General features: G+C 38.4%; 2 protein-coding genes across 4 annotated transcripts; one reads left to right on the top strand and one right to left on the bottom strand.

The window, feature by feature from the left end:
- Positions 1–1687: 1687 nt before the first annotated feature.
- Positions 1688–8916, bottom strand: arcn1b (archain 1b). 2 transcript variants are annotated; one of them, XM_079480702.1, is made up of 11 exons: positions 8628–8916; positions 8434–8556; positions 5375–5638; positions 5118–5297; positions 4804–5006; positions 4565–4729; positions 3720–3885; positions 3409–3556; positions 3208–3316; positions 2925–3129; positions 1688–2804 (listed from the first exon to the last, which is right to left on the bottom strand). In XM_079480702.1, exons 1-11 carry the CDS (start codon positions 8817–8819, stop codon positions 2715–2717), a joined length of 1845 nt encoding a protein of 614 aa, XP_079336828.1. In that variant the 5' UTR covers positions 8820–8916; the 3' UTR covers positions 1688–2714. The 2 variants fall into 2 exon arrangements, with proteins under 2 accessions (XP_079336828.1, XP_079336829.1); XM_079480703.1 differs by lacking the exons at positions 8434–8556; positions 8628–8916 and adding an exon at positions 6251–6724.
- Positions 8917–10750: 1834 nt separating this feature from the next.
- On the top strand, positions 10751–18468 carry dixdc1a (DIX domain containing 1a). Of its 2 annotated transcripts, none has more exons than XR_013787970.1 (15): positions 10751–11413; positions 12942–13060; positions 13134–13288; positions 14128–14217; positions 14314–14367; positions 14465–14515; positions 14716–14820; positions 14927–14980; positions 15105–15197; positions 16744–16815; positions 16906–17054; positions 17162–17228; positions 17319–17427; positions 17526–17634; positions 17761–18462. XR_013787970.1 is itself a non-coding variant. In XM_079480704.1 (15 exons), the coding sequence occupies exons 1-15, from the start codon at positions 11391–11393 to the stop codon at positions 17842–17844; spliced, it is 1347 nt and encodes a 448-aa protein (XP_079336830.1). In that variant the 5' UTR covers positions 10766–11390; the 3' UTR covers positions 17845–18468. The 2 variants fall into 2 exon arrangements, 1 of the variants encoding a protein (XP_079336830.1); XM_079480704.1 differs by having other exon boundaries at positions 10766–11413; positions 16906–17067; positions 17761–18468.
- The last annotated feature ends 3 nt before the right edge of the window (positions 18469–18471 follow it).

Here is an 18471-nt window from a genome sequence, read left to right on the forward strand (position 1 = left end):
ACCTGAAATCGGACTTTCTTAAGCATCATATCAGAATCCAGGCTGGTGGATGCTTCCCGAGTACAGATGGAATCCAAATCGTTCAGCACATGTCGTATTCCTCTTCAGCCAACCTGAATATGAATGGCCACCTTCATAAACACCAGCACTCACAAATCATTAACTCTTAAAACTTTGTAAATAATTAGAATATTGTTTTCGAGAGTCTTGATATCAAAAGCCCTGGTGACCATGTAGGCTCTCAGCCCATTCTACGCTCTCTGGCCTCTTAAAACTTTTTCATGTGACCCTTAACAAAGCCCGGCTCAGTATTTATCCGTTTGTTCATTCATCCATAAGAAAAACCCGCCCTCTTTTATGACAGGGAAAGGGTCAGTAACACCCCTCCCCTTTTCCCTCAACCCCAAATAGGGCCACCCCACCCCTTTACTCAAGGGAGCCATATGGTCACCTACTGCAACGGCTGATGGTGCGAGAACTACGATCTCTTTCTCATGCCTTGTCTCACTGTGAGCGATCAGATAGGAAATTAGGTCAGTCCCCAACTGGGCAGCCTACACCCTTCAGTCTTTATATAAAGTTTACAAATTAACTGTTATGTTTTGTCAGCCACGCCCCACAATTAGTCTTCGTGGATTAGACAACATCAGAATGTAAGATCTAGATAGACTGCGTTGGGGTTAAATTTATCATTATAATATAATAGTTACTATTTCAGCAGAAACACAACAATCAAGCAACAACAAGACTTACAGTTTGACATTCTTTGAAAATGAGTGTTTTCTTGCTAGCGTAAACTCTAGGTTTTGAGTGGTTTCTGAGGTGTTGCCATGGGGTTGCTTAAGTGTTCTGAGTGGTTTTTACATTTAGCAGACACTTTTATCCAAAGCGACTTACAAATGAGGTAAACAATGGAAGCAATTGGAACAACATTAAAGACAACAAAAGCATAAGAGCAGTAAAAACTGGTCTCATAGCCTACGGCACAATACAAAGTTAAGGATTGTTTTTTATTTTTAGGCATCGAAAGAGTCATAACTAATCGGTCAGGTGTTGATGAAAGAGATGTGTTTTCAGCCGATTCTTAAAGATGGCTACAGAATTTTTTGCATGTTGTTGATGGGTTGCTGATGTCCTGGGTCTTTATTGCATGTTTCTTTGGGGTTGCTAATGTGTTCTGAGGGCCCGAGGTGGCAACTGTGCCCTGTGTGGATAAACTAATTAATACATAAAAAAGAATGTGCAACCTGCGCATACTATTATAATGACAAAGTGTGTGCCACATGCACTGTACGCTCGTATACACAAAAGGATAAGTACATGTAGGCCCAGAGTGGTTTTAACTTGTTGCTATGGGGTTATTAAGGTTTCATGACATGTTTTAGCATTTTAAAATGGGGTTACTAGGGTGCCCCAATATAATTCTGTATAAATCGATGGAATTAGTTTTCATTTGCGTGATGAGAATCTGATCACTTAGGAGAATAACAGCATGACTCTCTCATTATCAGAGGCATCAGTGAATGCTTAGGAAAAGAGGTTTGTTTATCTATTGTTTGTACTATTGTTCATAAGTATGAACAATAGTTACAACAGTGATTCTTGACTTAGCAGGAATCACCATAAGCAGCTGGCCAAATTCCCACAGCTTTTCTGAATCCTATGAAGCCCAGATTCTCCAATTAATAAAACAGGACAGGCTCACAAAACAACTCTTACTTAAACTTATTTTATTCATTTAACGTTTTCTTAAGTATTTTACAGCAGAATGGAATGTTGTATGCTTCCCCTTGGCATTCTGTAGTTGCTAATATAATCATTTTAAAGTGTGCGCTGATAACTGTACTTTACTCATGAAAATACCAAAAATAAATCTGTTCATAATAACATCCGTAAAGCCAGAGAGATTATTTTTTGTCTTTATCCAAATGCTGTGGATGAGGAACAAAAGGGCAATAAAACAAATTATCTGTTACATTACTTTCAAAAACAGAAAAACGATCATTGTTTATATTCTCAAATAAAGGATTACATAAATACAACAAAATGAAAAACACTAAAAGGCAAAAAGCGTTGTTTGTGCTTGTTGATGTAGACAATGATAATATGATAATAAACAGCTGTAGAGCAGAGACTGTTTTAAAGATTTAGTTAAGAATGAAAACGGACTGCATGTTTAATGCAGTGTCAGTTTCGGATAGAGCATTGCACAAGCACAACTGATTTAATGATCACACACACACACATTCATGGTACTACGACATTAGGTGTGTATCTAATATAGAGAACCACCAAAACCTAGAGATAAAAAACAAATGGCCGGTGAGCCAAATTGAATCACGAGGAGTGAAAAGAAATGTATAAATAACATTTTTTATCATGCAACAAGAAGTGTGCAAGAATCCAGTTTTTATTTTATTTTTGTTTCATGGTATGGGACACCTGCTGTAGTATGTGACACTGATCTTACCTTGATGTCTACAGGTGCAAGGCTGTATTTCAATCTCGCTTGTCTTTGCTGGCAGTTGCAAGCTGCACATAGTATTGACGTTTCAGTTGATATAAAACCCAGATTATTTACCTTTCTCAGACAAACAGAAATACAGAAACACTCCAGCATGTTTCCGAGGAAGTTTTGAGAGTTCTATTATTGTACAGCACGGCCTCTTATTTGCTCGGCTGGCTGGCTGAAACAAACCTCTCCCTGAAAACATTTACAGGATCTCATATTTGTCCACAACAAATGATGTCTCGGTGGAGAATTTAACAGGATTGTTTCCTTCCACATATGTAACCTTGGCCACCTGCAGAAACAGAAAAGATAAAAAAAAATCACTATTTACTGTTGATGATTAACAGTCAGGCAAACTATTGAAATGAATATGCAATTGTTTACTCAAATAATGGGGCAACAGGCAACTTACCTGAATGTCACAAAAGTTGCGCTTGGAGACAAAAGAAACATTGATTGGGAAGAAGTCATTGGGTTTGCCTGCTATACTGAACTCCAGGCTGCCGGTCTTGTTCTTCTCATCAATAACGGGCAATGTCCATTCCAGGATGTTCTTCCTACTGTCATGGTTATACTGGCCATCCAGATCACCAATCAAAGGAGCACCTACCCCTGACCTGCAAGATCACATGTTCAAGCAGTCTGTTTATATAATGCCACTGGGAAAAAAAATATATATTTTAAAGTGCACTTACGGAACAGGAATACTAATGATGACATCATTGAGTTCAAGCCCCTGGTCCTGAAGCTCATACTCAATATTGACATCACAGCCAGTTCCACTTTCTGAAGGCCAGCAGTTAACTGAGAAAACATTTACATAGAAGAAGATGTGTTCACATGTAACCTGTTTATGAACTTAAAATATGGAACTGAACCAGAAAATGACAACTCACTGGTTAAAGGAATCAGAGACTCATCTGTGCTTTGTAACCTCCACTTGAGAACTCCCAAATCAGTGTTGAGAGGGAAATACTTCTCCTGGTTTTTTAGACCAATCAAAGACTCTGTGGTGAACAGCTTTTTATCAACATGTGGGTGTGTCTGGAGGACAGAAAAAGAAAACAATATCAGAATTTATGACAGTATTAGTACTGAATGGGCCACCACATAAATCTCACAGCTACTTGCAACTTACTGCTGCAGATTTAAAGCAGCTATTGTACAAAATAGACTATTTTTAAATGCATCGCTATTTCTCACCCACCTGTAGCTGGGCTCCTTTTTTATCATTGTTGCTGATGAGTATTGATATGCGGCCGTTCTTCTCATCCGTGACTTTGAGAGTGATAATGCCTAGAACTTCCATGTTCTGCAGCCCACCATCCCGGCCACATGTGAGAGAAATCTTCTCCTCCACCCTCAGATGTACACTAATCCCAGATGAATGCGAATTACATTATTCAGGTTTTTCATATTCATAAAACAAAAAGTACCTGTGTTTACAACCAAATAATCTGTAATTGGATTGACTGAAAAGTCTTCATATAAACAAAGGGTTTGGGGACAGTGCACCCAAAAATAAAAATTCTTGCATTATTTAAGCATCCTTCAAGTTGTTCGAAATCTGTATACATTTCTTTGTTCTAAATCTGATAAACACAGAGAAAGATATTTGAAAGAATGCTTGTACCCCCATTGACTACCATGGTAAGAAAAATGACAATGGTAGTAGTAAAAAGTGCCCCAGAACTGTTTGCTTTCCTATATTCTTCCAAATATCTTCTTTTGTGCTGAACAGAACAATTTTTTATAAAGCAATTATTTCCTACTATGATAGTCAACAGTGGCTGTTTGGTCTTCCTCGGTGTTCATCAGAACAAAGGAATTTATACAGATTTGGAACTCTGGATATTTATTTTTGGGTGAACTGTTCCTTTAAGAGATACGACTGAAATTGCAAGGTGGAGTATACGATCTAAATGTGGTGTGAGTCAGAGTATTTTCTCAACTGGATTAAAAATAATTTTTCATGTAAAGTGTCACAGCGTAGGCCAAAGTGGAATTTAATATAATGAGTTTGACACATTCTCTGTAAGCAGGAAGCAATACCTCTCCATGTTCACTGGAGGCTGAAGGACTTTAGAAGCATCTGATGATTTCCTTCCAGCACTGCAAGTGACAATATTTTCTCCTTCTGATTTCAATTTGTCCACAAAAAAATCCACTTCTTTTCCTTTGGCACCCAGCTTTAGCGCTTTACTCGGACCACTCGACCTACAGAAAACACATAACAGATTAACCACTGTATGCTCACGTTTTGCTTTGGCATGCACAGTTAAAGAACCTACCTGACCGGAGCAGGAGCCACTTTAGGCCTCTCTGGTTCTATCATGTCTGTGATGATGTTTGCTGACGTGACACTGCTCATGCTTGAACTTCCAAACCCTCCAAATCCTGGGGATTTCTTCCCTGATCGTTCAGCATCTTGTCTTGCTCGCTGCAGCTCTTTGGCCCTGCGTTTCATCTCGGCCCGCGCTTCACCTTCTTTGGTCTTTTGAAGTTTAAGATCGAGAAATATCAGGAGGGTCGGAGTTTGATATAACTCCCAAGTCTTAATCAATTTTGCCTTGGATGTTTCATGAAACTAAAGGGAATACCTTACCTCTCTAACCGCCCGGAAAACCTTCTCCTCATGCGAGTCCATCTCAGTAAAAGTACGAATCTGAGCCAGATTAACGTTCTCCCTGTAGCCCAGGGCTACGATCTCATCAAATGCAAATATGAGATCAAAACAGTGCTCCGAGACCTCCGCCTCCTCCAGCACACGGCAATATTCAGGGATCTGAAACCAGACACAGACCCATCATTTATTCAGGATACTTCAAAGAAGCAAACTTAACACATAAAAAATATTCTTACCACTCGGGAGAAAAGCCTAAGAGTCTCCAAATCCTCCAGAATATTACTGTTTTTAGTAGTGATGAGAACCATATAGAGTTTTTCTAAGGGTTGGTAGACGTAGCGCACACTGTCTGTCTCCACAAAAGTGTGCTGTTTCCCTGTGTTCATGAGTTTGGGAAAAGCAGCCAGCAGGCCCTCGACACGGGTTCGAGTCATCTCCACAAACTGTCGTGACACTACGGCTTTACCAGCCTTTGTGCACACCGCCGCTGCTAAAAGCACCTGTCAAGATTTCATAAATATGGAAAACTAACATGTTATAAAATATTAACATTTAAAATGTTAAATTCGCAGTATAGCAATAACAAAAATGATCAATTTAAAAATATATAATGAAGCTAAACATTTTTGTCAGATTACTTTACACAAACATATATTAAATGTCAAAAAAGCGATCAAGGATTAGCAGTTGCCTGGTCAGCTAGTTGATTTCCTATTTTCCATAGTTTATTTTCTTTCATCAACATTTGTATAATAAAATTATATTTGTAAGTAATTAATTATTATTTGTTGCATAGACCATCAACATCTAAAGATGGGTAAAGTTGCTATAGCTTTGTTATACATAAACTCACAATTAAAATGTTCACGAATCACTTTATTTGTAATGATTCGTATTGACACTTCAGTTCGCTGGCTAACGTTTAGCGGCATAGCACTGTCATTTATTAAAAACTAGCAACCATTTGTGACTCATTATAAACAAAAATGACAAACAAGACAAGTAACACCTGCAACGGAAAAAGTTTAGAAAGTTTAACATCAGAAGACTGATTAACTATAATGCTAGCCGCTAGCTAAACACTGCTAAACACCCAAAACAAACAGTCGTACCATTTCTGCCCCCTTTCACACGATGATCCGTCAATGACCTCAGTTACGGACACCTTTCAGTCGTATCAAAAACTGAAAATGTCTCGATTATGACTTATGGTCTGTTCTGACAGCGGCATACGGCTGCACCCGTAATATTGAAAGAAACACAGCCACGTATCCACAGTCCAACCGGAAAAAGCAGCAGTGTGTCAGACAGAGGCTAGCGAGAGCGCGGATAGATGGCGACATCTAGCGGTAAACACCAACTCCTGCGCAACAGAGACTTGCGGTGCTTTCCAAACGAGACATAGCGCCCTACGAAGGGCAGTGGGAGGGGACACACACCATACAAAACATTTCTCCAGATAAAGAGAATTTTAAACGTTCACATTAGAAAACACAGTTAACAAATAAAGAGCTCTGCTCTTTGAAGAGAGTAGGGCACAGTCTTCGACTTCACGCAGCGCTGCGCAGACTGGCCGGCTTTATGACATCAAAGCACAACGAGAGCTATTCTAAATACGCGCTGTCCAATTGCTCTCGCGATACTTTGATTATGAAAAAAATAATACCACAGTTTAGCACAGAGTATTTTTCTAGTCTACTTTTTATTACAGCATTTTGTCTTTATAGTGTTTTGAATGGTGTCAAACAAAAACGAAATTAACAGTTCTTGAAATTAACAGTTTATATTCCACGTCCAACGTCATTTTATTTCTAATCACATAGCCTACTGTCATATAAGCCAGCCTAATTCTCATGATATAGATTTGTTTGTGTGTGTTGTTAACTGTACCCTGTTACTGTAAATAGAGTGGAAAATATATAAAATAAAGCACATTGTGAATAACAGAGGAGTAAACAAGACAAATTGTGTTATAATGTTCTTTAGTCCAGACTTAAGATGCTACTTTCCAATTACATCGTTTTTAACTGGTTATTGTGGTTTTTGTCATCTTGTTACACCACTGACCGAGGCACATTTGTCTTGCTAAACAGATGTACAGTTTACAATACAGCTTGACTTTGCACAATGACGCGTTGGAGATTTCCTTTACCATCCAATAAGTGCAACAATTATCAGCTAAGCACGTGTAGCTGACTTAGTTCATTGGTTTTTGTCCCCAGTATCAAATAGCCTAATATTGGATAAAGCAGTATTGCTTTCTTATATTGCATACTTCACAATGCACAATTTAAACTAAGAGATATTAGCCATATCACATTTATGTAAATAGGGTTTTATTAACTTTAAATGCAGAGACACACAATCCCATTTTAACTTTTAAATGTAAACTACAGTTTCCTCCTAAAGCCAAAATTACAAGCATCTAGTCATCCAAGTCAAACCACATGATTACATAACCGTTGTAGGCCATAAATATTTCAAACCTGCATTTAAAAGCATAAAGAATGTTTTTTTCGGTGTGTTTATGCATGATATTATTCAATGTAAGCTGGACAAACATATTTCTGTAGCATTTCTGGGTTATTCTGTGTTACATTGATCCATTTAATTTAATGCCTAGTTCACCGGGTGAGGAAGTTGCCGGATGTTGTTTGGCGATGGTGAGAAATGTGCATCTATAGACAGGTTTAATTTTGAACCGGTGGCTTCTCTCCACAGGTGATGGGCATGTTGCGCTCAAGGGCATCCATGTGGCGATCTGCGCAGACGGTCAGCACACCATCAGAGGACAGATAGGAGGTGAGGGCCCCTGGATCTACACCTGCAGGGATCTTATACTTCCTGTAAAACTCCCGTGCAATAATTCCACGCTCATTCTAATAAAGAGAAACAATCAGGTACTGTTTGTTTAAACTGCAGTAAATTAAAGCAACAGTTCACCCAAAAATGAAAATTTTATCCTTCAGTGTCCTTGGAACACTTTTTTTGTAGATCTGATACATTTTCATAAATGTCTTTGTTCTGTTACACAAAATATATTTTAGAGAATGGGAAAACAACTTTTTTTATTTAAATATTTTCCTATTATGGTAGTCAATGGTAGCCAAGAACGGTTTGGTTACAAGCATTCTTCCAAATTTCTTTCTCTGTGTTCATCAGAACAGTGATTTTATCTTAACCTATACATGTATTTCTCATGTGTGTTTATTCGGGTGAAACCATAAACATTTAATTGGATACCTTTTCCGGATTCAAAATGGTTAATAAAGTGAGAAAAGGTTGAGTCTGTTACCTGACGTTCATCATGTTTTCCACGAATCTCAACATAATCATCATTGACCTTCACTGTCAGCTCCTCTGGAGAGAAATGCTTTACGTCCAGATTGACAACAAAGTGATCTCTGTCCATTCTCACCTGAAAATACAATACAAATTGCTTAAAATGTTCTAGTTCCAGTAGTTGCTGAAGTCAGTTGTTTAACTCACCTCTGACATGCTGCTGTCAACCCAGTTTGGAAAGCGCCAGAAATAAGGACGATAGAAAGACATGGAGTAAAGTGGTGATAAAAGCTCACTGTCATGTAGGTGCTCTCCAAAATATTGATCATAAATCCTATAAGGATAGAAGCCAAGGAACCAAGGCCGGCGGTACCAGGGATGCTGTATTGAAACATCCATTCTATCACAACAAAGTGGTTGAAGTTCTCAGTGGATCTGTTGCACGTTCTGCCAATGGCCCTGTATTTATGGCCCAAGCATAAACCTTATGTCAGCTACCAACCCAGCCACCGGCTGATCCTTTTGTAGTTACGAGGTAAAATGTTTTTTGCTGCCCTCTTCCCCTTTGGCTCAATTAAACAAAAACCTGTTTAATCACACCTCCCTGTTTAGAGATCGTACAGTCTCAAACGCTGGGGTGTGAATGGTTTTTAATGCCCCTCTGCTCACAAGCCTGGAAAAATACTTGCCTGGCTGAGTTAGAATGATTTGGAGTGAAGCCTCTATAAGTCAACTGGCAACATCCCCGGCAAGCTCTCGTGCCAAGAGGGATTCTGCCCCGTGTCCTGGACAGGACATATTCAGATAAAATCTGCTCCCGTCAGGCTGGTACTGTATCAGATGATAACTCAGGCAGAAATATAATATTATCATTTTATTAAATGATTATTCACATACAGTCTTTTCAGGCGTGAAAATGAACTCTTTACAGGGGTTTACAGGGGATGGCACCATTATCAGGTCTGTTTCATTCAACATAGTTAGCATTACAGTTCACAAAAAGCGTTTCACACAGGACGTGTACAAAAGAGCGGAATGCCACAGAGCTAAAGGAATGCATCTCGAGACGTGTTTTATTTAGGGTTTTTTTCATCTTTTAACTGCATGTAACAAATCAGCACTGAAAAGGAATGAGATGCATGGCAATGGGCATGGAGGCCAGTTTGGCACACTTGTAGCCTATAGGAATGTTTATAACATTGTAAGAATGACGCAAGAATGTGCCCTGTGTGAACAAGCTTTTCTGTCTGTGCTGGCTACCTTCAATTTGATTTATCCAGCAAGCAGAAGACAAAGGACTCAAATAGCTTTGAGAAAAATATTTACATGACATTTTTGTTTAAGCTTATTGGGTTGCTAGTGTTTAGTTTGGTTCAAAACTGCTGCACAGTTATTTCAACTATGGTAAATCAAGTAACTATAAATAAATGTATTTATTGGTTGTATCTAGTGAACATTTTGTAAAATGATAATTGGTTAAATTAAATTTATAACCCAAGAAAAATTCAAATGTGAACTAGTGGAATATTGATTTGTTCAGACAACATCATTTGACAGTATAAAATGTATTTCACATAGTGACTCAATCACACTAATACCAACATGGCTTTTTTAAAATTTTCACATAGACACAACTAGGGCTGTCAACTTTAGTCGTTTAGTCGACTAATCGGTCGATGCCGTCTTGGTCGACTGACATTCTCATTGGTCGACCAGTTGCCTATTTTTTTTTTTTTTTTTTTTTTTTTTTTTTTTACCAATGAAGACATTTTCATTGATTTACTCCTTGATATTTATTCCTTTTATAAGCAGTTATATACTACTGTATTCTAAATTTAATTAGCCTATGTTTCATCCCCAACTTTAAATACTTTAATTTCGGCTATTTTGTAACAGCGCCACAGTTTAGTGCACCACGTTGAACACTCGGGAACCACGTGTGGCTGCATGGCTGCACTGCTGCTTCGCGCTCAGTAAGGAATATAGGTAGTTTTGCTGTATTCATTCAGTTAGAACGCTAGTTGTTTTGGCTTTAGTGGACAAAATGTCCAAGAAATCTAAATCTTTTGTCTGGCTGCATTTTACAAAACAAGATGACAAGACTGTGGAACATCGCGTCTTTTTTTTTTTTTTTTTTTTTTTTTTTTTTTTTTTTTTTTTTTTTTTTTTTTAGTCGACTGATCGCTGCGCAGGACAGGACTTTGGTCGACTAAGCATTTCTTTGGTTGACTACAGCCCTAGACACAACCCACCACCATGCTTACTGGAAACACCCACTTCTTCAGCCTTCCCACACCCATCCCCCTCCGCCCAGGAGCCCACCGTTTTTCGTGAAAGGGAGGGGTGAAGATGGAGGAGGGGATAGTAAACACAGCAGAGACGGACCACATCAGACTCCTGAAAAAGGAACCGAAGGAGGAGGAAGACGAGAGACGAATAAGGGTAGAGGAAAAATCCCTCACCAACTGCCCTCAGTGAGCAACAGAAAGGAAAAACAGGAGTTACAGAAGGCAGGCTGAGAGAGACCGTGAAGATTCAAGGGGACAGCAGAACATTCACATGCTCCTTTCTTCCGTGTCAGGGCTCAGAACTGAAAACGGGATTATCTCTTGCATCTCATCATAATAACATATGTCGTCCGCCGTCAGGATTTTCATCATCAAATCTGTTGAAATACCCCAAAGGGCGTTTAATCAGGGTTTACAGTGAGGCTGTCCAAAGGAGAGGAAGACATGCCAAACAAACAGGTTGGGCTTACATGAACTGAGACATCTACATGGGCAGGGATCTGTTATTCATCATAAACAGACTACATTAGGGAGCTACGTGGATGTTGGGTTTTGCTGGTCGGTAATGTGCACACCCTTTGGACCGGTGATGTGCCTTGTGTTATGTTGATGACACAATCTTTCCTCAAACCTCAAGGGTTGGGCTGGATCAGCATGGGAGGTTAGAAAGGCAAATAGCATCATGGGAGCCAAGCAAATGAAATGGTACGAATGAAATTCCACAACCCATCGTTGTTCATTTCCTGTGTCCTCGTCATTCCTCAAATTCCATTTCATTGAATGAGACAAAGCTAATGTCTATTGTCTATATCAGCTTCTTAATTTCTCTGGCACACTGTGAGATCATGTGTAACTGTACATTACTATATTACAATCAGTCATTGATATCAAATAGTTGTGCTTAGATATTTAGAACGAAACATCCTGAATTCAGATGTCTGGGTGTTGCTTGCTATTGTGAAAGCGCATGGCAACCAGAAATCAAATTGGTTTTAATGTGGACAGTGCCATCTTCACCCTCTGTTCAGATGTCACCGATTACTGGATTTGTGAGGTCCATATAAACGTCAATATTAATGTGGGCTATTGTTACAGATTAGATTATAAACAGGTCATACAAGTTCAGTAAATAGCTGGGGGGAATATTTATTTGTATGTATTCATTTTGTATCACCTTAACATTATTAATCTGTGATGTGGACCAACTGGACCTCAAAATGTAGAATGTCTCATGAGGGAAAACAGATGTTTTAAAATTCATGACATATGCATATGAATAATTTGCATATTCAGGCAAGACCCTGCTGCATTTTTAAACAAATCCAGCAAATGGGTTAGAGTATAACCATTGCAGCTTTGTAAATAACAAACCTTCTTTCTATAATGCATTAGAATAAATGTATGGTACAGTTGTCATGATCCTAAATGAATTATGTGGAAGAAGAGAAGGATATTTTATGCCAAGAGTGGTTTGCTATTGATCGACACATTCCTCTGTGTAATAATCCGCACATACAGTAAATTAAATGTCTCAGAGGAGATTTTTGTTGTAATTTCATGCTGGTGTAAACGTCGCTTGTAGTGATTCCAATAGTTGAATCAACTAGTTGTAATCCTGGTTGATAGTCTTTATTAAAATGTCTTTTTCGGTTTCTCAGCAAATGAAATTAGATTGATGGCGCTAATAAACTGCATCTCTCCATTATTCCGTGTTCATATTCTGTCTTTATATAGATAGTTTGCACAAACAAATGAAAGTTCTGTCATCATTTATTCACCCTCGTTGTTCAACGCCTGTATGTGTGACTCTTTCCACTGTGAAACACAAAAGAAGATATGTTGAGAAATCCGTAAGTGGAGAAATGTTTTGTCTAAACAATAGAAGTCAATGGGTTGTTTGGTTGGTTACCTGCGTTCCTGAGAATATATTTTTAACTGTCCCTTTAAATCTTTAGCACGGTTCCAATATCACATTCCTAAGAGGAACAGCTTGGGGTGATAAAGATGGCTGAGGAATGCCTTTCTGCATTGTGTTGATTTGGTCTGAAATTGAATCCAAAAGAAATGGTGCCATTATGGAATTTCGCTACCTTTTCAGTTTCATGTTAATAAAGCAAACATATTTTTTCATTGTCATCAAGGCATTAGGAGCACGCACCTCTATGGTAATTCATTTAACTTAATCGTGATATATTGTTATCTTACTTAATATATTTTGGAACCTCTTCTGCAGTCTCAGTTCATCTAGTCCAACACACTCACCCAAGGAGGAGTATATAGGAGTATATGCCAAATCTGAAGAGTCAGGAGAACTAGTGGGGAACCACACAGAGCAACCACAAAGCCTCTCAGGTAGGATTCATGCCTGCTTGACTCTAAACACAACCGTGTTTATTTGTCTATCACATATCTACTTCCACTACAGAGGATGCAGTGAAATCTTCAGCCACTGAGCCGTCACCCTTTCAAGAGCATGCTGGGAAAGATGAGAACAGCACATGGGAGGAACAGCTATGTGCCCAGCAGGAACAGCTGGAGAAGGACATGCAGGAGACCAGGAAAATGGTGACAAGGCTTCAGGTAAGCTAAATAAAGTCTTCCTAAAATTATGGTAACAATAAAATATTTTTTAAAGGGGTCATATGGTCCTTAGGAGTGTAATAAGTTGCCGATGCATGTACAAGACACGTAAAACTGCAAAAATGAAAGTGTCGGAACAAAAGATACATTCTATCGAAAGCGAATGTTCACCCAGACCTGCCTGAAACACCTCGTGTAACCAAACCGCCACAAATCAGTTTGTGTTATGATTTGACTAAGACCACCCAAATGTATACGCAAGTAAGGTGGGCGTACCTGTCTGCACAATTGCTGTGGAACCTGATGTTCCAAATATGGTAAATTACATACTTGCAGTACTCGACCAATCACTACGCAATGGTTTACTGGCCAATCATAGCACACCTCGCTATTCAGAGCGATGAGCTTTGTTTCAGAGAGGCGGGGCAAAGAGGAGATACAAACATGCACGGTATGTGGAAAATACAGCATTTTTAAACCTTAAACGTGTATACACATTGCATTACATCTAAAACAAACCCTTATATTCGTTTTAGCCGTGTCATATGACCCCTTTAATATCTAGGCTTAGAAAGAAAAGAATTACTGCTTGTACCTCCAAACACACAGTACAAACAACAAAATAGAAACACGCATAGTTTCACACAAATTTAATGTATAGCACTATAGCCTGCATCACATATAAGCAGTACTGCTTTATACAATTGATCAGTTATCTTTAGAAAAATAAATCAGGGATAAATAATCCTAAAAAATAAAAGGAGGGATAGTCTTGTCCCATTCACACTGCTTTAGAAACATAATGTTTACTGCAGTGCTTATACTGTACCTTCGTTTAGGCCCTGTTGCTGCATGGCTCACTACCTGAAGATGAACAAACATCTACTTTGAGTTTTGGGGACTGTGGAGCCAATTCAGAGCACCAGCTGGTAATTCATCATTCTGCTTCATGTAAAAAAATCAGTTTTTTAGCCCACAATGTATTATTTGTTACTGTAATAACATATTTTACTGTACGTTTAAAGATTTTAGTCCGCAGTCGCCTGGACCAGAGCATGGAGGAGTCTTTAGATCTGAAGGTAATTTCACATTAGTGAAGTAAAATAGCTTACAGTAACTGCTCTATGAATAAAAGCAGCATGTGATTTAAAACAATGCTTTGTATTTTTTTTCCAGAGAGAACTTTTAAGGTACAAGCAGGAGGCACGAAATATTCAGGCCGTCAAGGTGATACCTCAATTTTAGGACAGCAACCATTGGCATTATATTCTACGTTATTAATGTATATATATACTAAAATGAATTAAATGTATGATTTTTGGTAAATTCATTTGTTTAGTTTCATTCACTCTTTACTGTTAGCCAGACTTGTTGTTAGTTTGTGAAATTACATCTACTGTTTGCTTTGTTTTCATCTGTCTACCCAGGATGCTTTGCAGCAGAGAATGTCTGCGCAGGAGGATACGGTTCTGCAGCTGAAACAGGAACTGCTCAGATCCAGCATGTCCAGAGAGGATCTGGAGGGTCAGAATGTGAGTGTCAATGGCAATATTTGTCATAAGGAAAAAAGACCGTTGCACATGATGTATTAATGTATAAAACCTGTAAAGATTTTAAAAGTTTTATTTTGTTCTTTAGGCGGAACTAGAAAGGAAGTTGTCTGAACGAAACAGATTGCTGAGCGAATACAAAGTAGGCAAACTCATCCTGTTTTTTATTTAGCTTGATTCCTGTTTGTTGTATTTGTGCTTTTTAATGTTTACATTGGTTCGATAAGCTTCTACATGATCTATAATAAATTAACTTATCCTTTTAGAAGGAACATGGGCAGAAAGACAGACTTTTGCAGCAGCAGCAAATTAAACTGGATGATGCTCTGCGCAGGATCAATGATACCAGCTATCACAGGGTGACTGAATGAACTATGTTATTGAATAGTGGGAAAGTTTTTATTTGCCTTTTTGAAGCAATGGTAATATTTATTTTGAAATGTTTTGCGTTTACATATTTCTGCATGAAGGCAGTGTAGCTCAAATGTATTCCACTAGAGGCAGCCATAGAATAACAAATGTGCCAAATAATGCTGGGGCCACACAGAAATATATATTTTTTTAATCTTATTTGGATTTGGATTCAATTTATTGTCATTACACACAATAAGATTTATTATAATAGATTTTATAAGATTATAAGATTTTTAAACAGGGAGAGACAACAAACATATATTTATGTCTTCACATTAATTAAAAAAGAATATTGATACAGTTTTGTCAAAAAACTGCTGACATTATCACCCGAAGGAGTCTACTGGCTCCGCTAGCTCCAATGGACCTATTTTTTCTGTTCCACCTTAAAGCATCCGCACACTCGCACATAGCCTGGTTTTTGTTGAAATAATTCGTAATTACGATTATAGAAAATTGACAGAACAAAGAAAAAGGGTTTGTTGAAGTGATAACTGCGGTTGTTATGCTTCTGTCAGCTGGCTTTCTGATTGGGTATTGTTTTGTTGTGTTCAGTTCAGTTCGACAAAATGTTGCAAAACACCCTGTTGTGATGACGCAAGAGTTGAACTATGGCATCTGAGAAGGCCATTCTTTGTGTTATTTTTGAAGAATTGTAATACAAATACATGTTGAATACTGCAAAATACATCTCTTCTAATATCTTGACTTGTTGCGTATACCGAGCTGCAGCGGACACATTTTAATGATTTGACTTGGACCCTTTGTGCGAGCTGTCTCTTTAATACCGTGTAGGTTATATACACATGTTGCTGCTGATTGGGCTGATATTCTTGACACACCCACCAAACAAAAGAAAACTTATCTCAAACCCTGTTGCACACCGTTTCAATCCATTTCCAGGAAACGTAGCAAAACGTTGTGCACCAATTTGAGCTTGAATACACCCCAGAGTACTTGTGCCTTTGTCCTCGGGGGTATCCCCACATGTCAGGATTTCTGATCGTAAATATTCAACATGTTGTTCATTCACTCTTAACACACGTCACACCACTGGGAAATCTAATAAGATAATGTTTAGAGCCGTTTAAGATCATCGGGACTTTACCTAGGACTGTCGGAAGGGGAGAAATCGGCCCGATCATTATTTGGTGTGGCCCCAGCATTAGATGTCTCTTCCTAAACGTAAAGATGCAAACATCAATAAATTAGCTAATTTAGGCAAAAACTAAATCAAAGATAATTTAATAATAATAATCGTTGATCTAAACTTTTGACTTTTTATGAGAAGTTTTGAAAAATGTTGATGCTACTGTAAATTTCGATTGTGGACTTCTGCCACCAAATGTTTACATACATTTTTTTCTGTTGTATGCAAGAAAGCTAGAGATGTTTGGTTCCAAGTCAAAAATGCCAGAGTTTTTTTTTAAGTAAACAATCCATTTATTGTGATGTGTAGCCTAGGCTTTTATAGCAATCCTCTTGCTCTAGTTGTCAGGTTGTGAAAATAATGGCTACAGTCATATAATGGATACGTCTTCCACACCTTTCCAACACAGAATGGTAAGCTAGCATTATTCATTTTGTCTGAACATTTGCTTCAAGTTTACTATTCTTTGCTTTGGGTTGATAGTGTCTGTATGTATGTGTCAGGCAGATGAGCTCCAGTTAGTGCGAGACGCTCTGCGCAGTCTGAGGGACAGTTTCAGTGGTCATGATCCACAGCACCACACACTGGACACACTGGAACAGGGCGTGGCCAGTATAGTGGACCGCCTCCACACCACAGAGTCCAAAAAAAGGCAGGAGAGAAAGGCACGATGGAGTATCCCTATCAGGACAAATCAATGCCTTACTTAAGTCATGTGATGGAGGGACTATGCATTAACTCTTCATTGTCTCCCTATAGTGGTCAACAAGATCACCTGGACGCAAAGCCAATCACACAGACCGAGAATCATGGCCATCAAGCTCTAGTGTGTCTCACTTCTTCATTACTGAATGCTATTGTTCTGGAAATTCATGGTTAATGTGGTATAATGTTTTTATGGCATCATTTCTTCTAGAGATGGCCCATTCTCACAGTAGTCCTGTTCTCAGTGCAGCAGCCTCAACCAAAGTACTATACTACACCAATCGATCTCTCACTCCCTTCCTAGTCAACATCCCTAAAAGGTGTCTGCAAGAATGACCATGTTGCCTCGCTTTGAAAAGTTTAAGTACTACATATGGTGTAGTGTTATGACTTGTGACAAATTTATCTTCATTGGTAGGCTGGGGGAGGTCACGTTACATGACTTTAAGCTGGCTGTGGACAGGCATGGCAATTTCAGATATCACTTCAAATCTCTGGATCCAGAGTTTGGAACCGTCAAAGAGGAGGTGAGAAAATTTTACGTTGGAGTGTTCTGCCAAAGCTGTGAAAAGTGTTTGACTATAAACACAAAAGAAAGAATTAAGAAATGATAGCTAAACTGTGCAAGTAAAAATATATTTTTGGTCTTTCAGGTGTTTTTGGATGATGCTGTGATACCTGGATGGGAAGGGAAGATTGTTGCATGGGTGGAGGAGGATCATGGAGAGAGCAGATAGACACAATCGCTGCATTCAGAATGTATTCTTGGCCCCACGTATACCTCATTTCAAGCATTTGTTCTTTCCTAACTGTGAAACCCGCAGTACCAGTTCACTACATCTTTACAGCAAGCAAGTGCTTGTATAATAGTGTTTGTGTACTCATATTAAAGAATCAAAGACAATTTAAATATTATACAAAACTGATACATTGCAACAACTAAATATTGTTAAAAATGTTTTCAAGTGTACTGAGGTTATAATATATTTTGTTTTCCAGAAACTAGTGTTTAAATGCCATTGTAAGAAGTGACCAAAACAGAGTATTCATCTTGTGCAGCGACAAAACTTTACATTATTTGCCAAACTGTGACAAACACATCACACGTTGCGTGCGTGTATTGTCTAGCTGAAAGGCCACAGAAATGCTTTTTAACAGAATGTAGTCTTTTGAAAATGAGAGGCTGTAAAAGCAGGGACCAATTTATTTGTATACATTTGTAAAAAAGATACCTTTTCAAGAATGATTGATTGTACTTTCCTATCAAGTCTGCATGTGTGTTCAGTGTTTGGTACCTGTGTTGTAAACACATGCAGCCAATTCGTTCACATTTTATTAAAAGCATTCTGCAAGTCTTCTGGTTT

The sequence above is a fragment of the Barbatula barbatula genome, assembly GCF_947034865.1.
Source record: "Barbatula barbatula genome assembly, chromosome: 19".
NCBI classification, from domain to species: Eukaryota; Metazoa; Chordata; class Actinopteri; order Cypriniformes; family Nemacheilidae; genus Barbatula; species Barbatula barbatula.

Coding starts and splice junctions, on each gene's coding strand:
- arcn1b (XM_079480702.1), bottom strand. CDS start 8,819: ATGGATGTTTCAATACAGCATCCCTGGTACCGCCGGCCTTGGTTCCTT. Junction 5,298..5,374: donor TTAGGCTTTTCTCCCGAGTG/GTAAGAATATTT, acceptor GTCTGGTTTCAG/ATCCCTGAATATTGCCGTGT. Junction 2,805..2,924: donor GCAACTTTTGTGACATTCAG/GTAAGTTGCCTG, acceptor CTGTTTCTGCAG/GTGGCCAAGGTTACATATGT.
- dixdc1a (XM_079480704.1), top strand. CDS start 11,391: ATGGGAGCCAAGCAAATGAAATG. Junction 14,218..14,313: donor CCAATTCAGAGCACCAGCTG/GTAATTCATCAT, acceptor GTACGTTTAAAG/ATTTTAGTCCGCAGTCGCCT. Junction 14,981..15,104: donor GATTGCTGAGCGAATACAAA/GTAGGCAAACTC, acceptor TTATCCTTTTAG/AAGGAACATGGGCAGAAAGA.